Here is a 6,457-nt window from a genome sequence, read left to right as displayed (position 1 = left end):
TTTTCTTAACACTTTTCCCACCCACCCACCCACTCACCCCACATTCCCAGTCCATTTTTTTTGTTTTTTTTTTGTTTTTGCTTTGGTTTGTTTGTGAAGTCAGTAATTTATGCACTCAGTAGTTGCCTGAGCTCTAAATCTATGTTTGTATGTGTGGGACCGCATGTACACAAATTCGTGGTGCAATTCGTGCGCAAGACCCAAGACGGGGCACGCTGCCACCTCAACAAAAGCAGTCCACAATACCGTTGCAGTAGCGGGCCTTTCGAAGCAGGGTGGTGATCGTGCGCATTAAGGCCGTTGGCAACATGATGGTCCCTACCTGCGTCGTACTTCCCGCCGCAAAGTAGACCCTTCCACCCTCCACAGTCTTGGCGTCTCGTCTGATGTCCCAAAAGGAGAGCACTAAAACAGACTGTTTTGTCTTCATCGCCATCACCGCACGAAACCCTGCATACACGAGAATGTCCAGACACCACGGCAAAGTGTCTTCGTCTGACTCAAGTGTGTTGTACTTGGGGCGAAACAACGGCTGAGGTGCACCGCCGCAACGCACAGAAACATGAAAGGAGCCATCCGACATGCGGGCGACAAGAAGTTGAATATCCGCGTCGTGATACTCCCCTGTCAACTTGTATAACGACCTCAGAACAGCATCCTTCACGTAGACAATATTGCCCTGCTCGTCACCTGCGCCACGCGGAGCAAACAGCTCCGTCTCCCAGGCCGGGTCCCACCCCCTCAAGGCGCACGGCAGCGTCACAGCGTGCTCATCCCTCCTGCTACCTTCAAGGTAGGGGAGGAAAAACTTTGTTATAGCTAGTTTTTTCGCGGCATTCGCCTCCAAAGGACTCGCGACATCATTCCCTGCATTGCTTTGCGCCAACGTTTTTGTGGCGTTGGGGAAAACGACCAGCTCATCACGAAATCCCTTGGCGGCAAGCTCTTCACTTAGCAGTGGACTTCGATTTCCGGCGCGTGTGGCGACTGCTTGCATGGAAGCTCTTCCGTAGTACAAAACCGTATCGGCATCAACGTCGTAGATCAGCTTCGTTTTATCGTTAAGAAAAACAATTGGATACTGTTTTCCAGCTTGATACGAGAGAAATCCGTAGCCGTACTTGTTCGAGTGAACACTGCTCTTAAGAATGACTGCAGGTAAAGGAGGTTTTGGTAAAACTAACTTACCACGTGCACTTGAATGACGCGCCTCCGATGCTGCCTCGCTGAAGCAATCGTTTTCCTTGAGAAACTCGTGCAGCGTCATTTGTATTTCATGTTCCGTTCCTGGCCTGTGCTCCTCCTTTCGCAAGGCATGTTTCTGGTACTCCATCGGCAAACCGTCATAGTACGCAAACGGGGAATGAATCGCAATGGGTGAGGCCCACAATGGGCTCCCACGCCCATTGGAGGACGCAGATCTAGGTGCTTGCGGAGGCAGAAGCGACCTTGGCACTGTGCTAGGAGGCGAGGGGTGGCACAGAAAAGTGTGAGTTAAGATTTGCGCCGGGCTGGGTCGGTCCTGCGGTTGTTTTTGCAGCATCGAACGAATAAGATCCTTGCAAGTCTCTGGCACCGCCGTCCCAGTTGGGAACCGATAATACACGCGGAGTATCCTGTTGTACGTCGTCTTAATGTCCTTCGTCTCAAACGGCGGCGTGCCAAAGGCCAAGGTGAACAGGATCACCCCCAAACTCCAGACGTCCGCCTCCAGCCCGTATCCCAGCCCCGTCTTTTCTGTCGCAAGCACCTCGGGAGCAATGTAGTTGGGCGTGCCACACGTCGTTTTCTTCCTCTCCGACGCGGAGACAAGCTCGCTAGCAAACCCAAAATCCCCCACCTTCATGCTTCCGGAAGCATCTACCATGATGTTCCCGAGCTTTAAGTCTCTATGAATAACCAACTTACTATGCATATATTCGACAGCCGACACAATCTGAGTCATGATGTACTGGATTTCGCTGGTATTAAAAACACCTCGCTCCTTTGACAAATCCATCAAACTCTTCTTGCTGCACAGTTCCAGGAGAATATAATGGTAGTAGTCATCTTGAAAGGCCTTCACAAACTGCACAATATGCGGATGCCTCACTCTGCGGTGGATGTCGATTTCCATTCGCAACTTCGCCTCAGATCCACGACGCACCAAGTTTCCTTTATCAATTATCTTCCCCGCATATTGCGCATTCGTCGCCAAATCCTTAAATTCGTAGACTTGGGCAAAACCACCCGTGCCAAGCAACGCTCCACAGCGGTACCTATGCATGACCTCTCTCGTCAAGGGATCCCGCTCCTCTACAATGGTGCCACAACCATCGTGGTACGTAGACTTTGTGCGCGGGGGCGCCATCACTGCGGAGGCCGCCCGCTGCGGAGGTGAAGATGACTTGGCTGGGGCAAGCTTGCCGCAAGGCTGGGAACCAGTCGAGGATGCAGGTCTGTAAAGGCCTCCTAAAGACGGATAGCGCTCCTCAGCGAGTGGGGAAGATGAGCAAGGAATGGCATTATTCAAATTCTGAACCGGGCTTGATCTCTGTGCAACGTCAGCAGCCTCTGTCCCAAGTACCCTTCTTGTTTGAAGCTTAACCGGTCGTGGTGGCATGTGTTGCTGAAACGGCAGCGCTACCTGAGACTCACCACGGTACTGCAGCGGCTGTACAACCACATTCGAGTTCCACTCCTGCTGTGAAGCGGTCCCTCTATAGAGCGGGGATCCAAAGGATGGAAACCGGGTGTCTTGCATACGGGCCTCTAACTCCGTCAGCGCCGTCCTTTTATAGGCCATTGTATCCACACAGTTAATCACACCCCTGTTAGCGCCCAATCAAACCCTCTCTACACAGCTTATATATATATAAGGATAGATACTTTTAAAACCTCTTCACTGGTCACGGGAAGAAAAAAAAAAAACTTTTTAACGCAAGGACGCAACGAAAGAAGAAAACCTAAGGAACAGAAGGGGAGTGGAGGGAAACAACAACAAAATCAACAATGAGAATAATAAGAACAAGGTTACACACTGCAAGAAGGTTATAAAGAGAAACAACCGAAGCGCAATTGCCGTTTGTATTGCTATTCCTGTTTGGCTGCTCCCTCCACCTACACTTTTTCCCCCAGCCCCAGCCCCCAACGCGACGCTACGCTTGACGCCTACTCTCAATTATCCTAGGCCCCAAATTTAGTGGTGGGATTTGATCGGGGGTCCAAAGAGGAACCAGGCAGCGACGGCGCCCAAGCAGCCAGTCACCACCAGCTTGTCCAGCACGGAATCTCCGTCAGGTCCCGTGGCTCCATTTACCTTTGACATCTGCGGTGCCTTGGGCGCCTTCGCTGCACCTAACTTTGCTCCTGTGGTTGGCGCAGCCTTTGTCGCGGCGGCCGCATACACCGGCATTGTGTGGCGCGCAGCAACCACAAGGCTTCGGTGAAACATTTTTTTTTTAACTCAACACGCCTAACACAGTAGTTTTTTTTTTTTCTTCCTTTGGTGCTATTCCCCTATATTCCTTCCTAAGACTGAGCGGCAGTCTGGAGACAGTGAATATGAAACAAAACCCGATGTGCAGCAAGAGCCGAATGATGCAAAGCGTACTTCACTTTTTTTTTTGAGTTGTTAGATTTGTGTTCTGTTTCCCGCAGGAAGCGGGGGAGTCCTTCTCCGCAGAGGAGGACGCTCCCAAGTGAAGCCACACAAATACTGCAGTCGTGCCCCTAACGCTACTCTATCCCTCTCTCTTGCTTTACGCCTTTCGTTGTTTTTTCATTGTTTGTTTGTTTGTTTGTTTTTCCCCCCATTCTATCTTTCGTATACTTCAACAACACCAGATAAAATACAAACGGTAAGACTGTAACAAAAACAATAAAGAAAGGGGTGGAGTCTACTTGAGACGTCGTCCGTAGGGATCACCGCACAATGCACCGATCTCGTCAATGGTGGTCTCAATTTTACTGCAGCGGCTGGAGGAGTAACTGCTGTCGCACGCCAAGTAGATGGTGTCCAAGGTGTCCTCAAGGGAGTCTACGTAGGAGAGAAGCCCACGGGTGAAGGCAATCTGAACCCCTTTGTCCAGCAGTGGCAGCTTGTACTTGGTGCCAGGAGGGTTGAAGGCGACAAAGGGCAAGCCATACCTGTGGGAAAGAATTTTGGCATATCCACCGTTGAATTGATCGCCGATAAGCAGAATACGATCTTCTTTCCCAGCCGCAATCAAGCCGTCAAGGTAGTCCGAGACATCCTTGAGGGCATCCACGGCCGGAATCCACCTCAATAAGAAAGAGGCGCCATACACAAAGGAGGCCCGGTAACTCTCAGGCCAGATGCTGATCAGAGGCGATATTGCCCCGGCCACCTGAACCGCCATAGACGTCCCCCATTCGTCAACGTTGCGCAGAAGCGATAACCCTCGGTTGTTGGAATTCAACGTCACAAAGTGGTAGTCGCTGCGCAAATCGGTGTAGTCCGAAAACGGAATCGCCACTCCACTTGTTGCGTAATCCCAGTTGGGTTGGAGACGGAGGGGATACTGACGGACGAGTTGGGGAAACTGCGAAAACCACGTCACAAAGTCCTCGTCGCCGTACCCCGCCACCGTGTAGGCGAGGGCACTCAAGAGAGACAAGTCATATATGGTAAGCGGAGCCGAGCCGTTGCGGTTGTACCGCAATTTACACAGCGGCAGCATTGGGCTGTGGGCGGGGATGGGGGCGCCTTTTGCGGCAATATTGTCGGTGAAGCGGTACACAATGACGTTCCCGATGCAAATGACAAACGCCAGGGCAAACATGAGGATCAGCCACCAGTACAGAAGCACCTTTTGATCTGTCCTGATGGCAACGTTATCGCGCGCATACCGACCTTCAGCGCGGACAATGTCGGGGTGACGATAACCGAAAAACGTCTTCACGTCAAAGCATCTCAAACATCTCATAACGGCATCCCGGCAGCAGAGCAGATGTGTATCAAACCTGCGCCGCTGCGCATCGTGTTGCATTTCAGCGTCCAAAGGGATCTGAAAAAGAGCGCACTGCTCCTTTCTAGTTAGCTTATGCGGCGTTTTGCGGGCAAGCATCCCCTGTGCGGCTATGAAGAGTACAATCACCAAAAGCAGCAACGCCTTGGAGGCTAACACGCCGCCGCACACGACACCAACAACAAGCAAAACCGCGATAAGGAAGAAAGATGAATATACAGACCACTGAGATCTCCGACGCAGCAGCGACATCCACGAAAGAACATAGACGCATGTAAGTGTGATGCTGAAAACGGCTCCCCATGTAACATCCGGATCCCCAATGTAGCTTCTGAGCGCCTGAGCTACGTAAAGAGCGAGTAACGGTACGTAGCCAATGGTAAATACAACAGCATTCCAACGCAAACTTTTTCCGTCTAGCCCAAACTCTTCCAAGACGGTAGAGGCATGATACCAGCGTTTTCTCAGAGTTCGCGAACCCCTCATACTCGACGCCTTTGCCCAAAGCGTAAACTCATCCCGCTCTTGACGCCTCTTAAACGCCAGCCGCTTCAATTTCAATGCAGTCCAGTACAACCAAATGTAACAAAGCAGAATACCAAACATGGTAACAATGATGGAAATGAACGCATACGACTGGGCAAAGAATAGAGGTGACTGGCTATTTGCGGCAGTTGCGATAACGCCCCAGAGAAACGGAAATAGGGTCGTTGCTATGATAATCACAAGGTAAATAATGTACGGTGGGTTTTTTGCCGCGTAATGGGACATTCCCAAAAAGTAGACGTCCTCGCGCTTAAGGTGCTTCAGACCCTTTAGCATATCCATCCAGGTGCAAAAGCAAGTCACCAAGGTGAAGCTCAAGAGAATAAACACTGTGAAAAACCCAAGTAGATATGAAGCGTCAAATTGTCTGCCCGATGGAGAGACATGCATTCTAAACAGCACCTCAAAGGACCAGTTTAACGCTAGAAGCAGCAGCAGGGCCCCAGCGCAGTAAAGTAGAAAAAAAAGATACAGCCTAAACTCCACGGACGTAAAAATCTCTAAAATAATATCGATGAACCAGCCGTAGGAACGAGGTTCCCAATCCTCAAACTCATATGAACGAATCAGATTTTCTGCTGTGACAGGAACCTCGTCTGCGGCTTGGGCCGCCTCGTTAGCCACCTCATCCTGTGTAGGGTAATAATAATAATTTCCATCCGAGGGCTCATAATAGTAGTTTTGGTAATAGTTGGGGTCATGGTTCTCCGTGGGGGTTTCCGTTACGCCCTCAGGCTGTTGCGCCTGCTCGTGGGCGGTTTCCTTCTCACGCACTGGGGTGTCTGATGGGGCCGGCCCCGCGGTCTGGTTCTCGTTCATAGCAGAAGAGGCGAACTAGTGTAAAGGGGGGAAAGATAATGGCCAAACGGCAGGGGAGGTTGTCAAACGAAGAGAAGAGTTGAAGCACCCAAACAAAAAAAAAGAGAGAGAGAGAGAGAGAG

The 6,457-nt window shown here is 50.9% G+C and overlaps 2 protein-coding genes across 2 annotated transcripts, besides 5 other annotated features; both read right to left on the bottom strand.

Moving 5' to 3' along the window:
- Positions 1-16: 16 nt before the first annotated feature.
- Positions 17-39: a microsatellite.
- A 15-nt stretch (positions 40-54) lies between these two features.
- Positions 55-93: a sequence feature (A-rich).
- Positions 94-223: 130 nt separating this feature from the next.
- Positions 224-2,785, bottom strand: Tco025E_08653 (putative protein kinase, putative,polo-like protein kinase; the record flags this gene model as incomplete). The annotated part of the gene is made up of 1 exon (XM_029375496.1): positions 224-2,785. One exon carries the CDS (start codon positions 2,783-2,785, stop codon positions 224-226), a length of 2,562 nt encoding a protein of 853 aa, XP_029224389.1.
- A 187-nt stretch (positions 2,786-2,972) lies between these two features.
- Positions 2,973-3,010: a microsatellite.
- A 742-nt stretch (positions 3,011-3,752) lies between these two features.
- Positions 3,753-3,785: a microsatellite.
- A 93-nt stretch (positions 3,786-3,878) lies between these two features.
- Positions 3,879-6,335, bottom strand: Tco025E_08652 (uncharacterized protein; the record flags this gene model as incomplete). The annotated part of the gene is made up of 1 exon (XM_029375495.1): positions 3,879-6,335. One exon carries the CDS (start codon positions 6,333-6,335, stop codon positions 3,879-3,881), a length of 2,457 nt encoding a protein of 818 aa, XP_029224388.1.
- A 102-nt stretch (positions 6,336-6,437) lies between these two features.
- Positions 6,438-6,457: a microsatellite.

The sequence above is a fragment of the Trypanosoma conorhini genome (assembly GCF_003719485.1).
Source record: "Trypanosoma conorhini strain 025E chromosome Unknown Tco_14.4_contig_00837, whole genome shotgun sequence".
Taxonomy (NCBI): domain Eukaryota; phylum Euglenozoa; class Kinetoplastea; order Trypanosomatida; family Trypanosomatidae; genus Trypanosoma; species Trypanosoma conorhini.
This window is presented reverse-complemented; position numbering and strand designations above follow the sequence as displayed.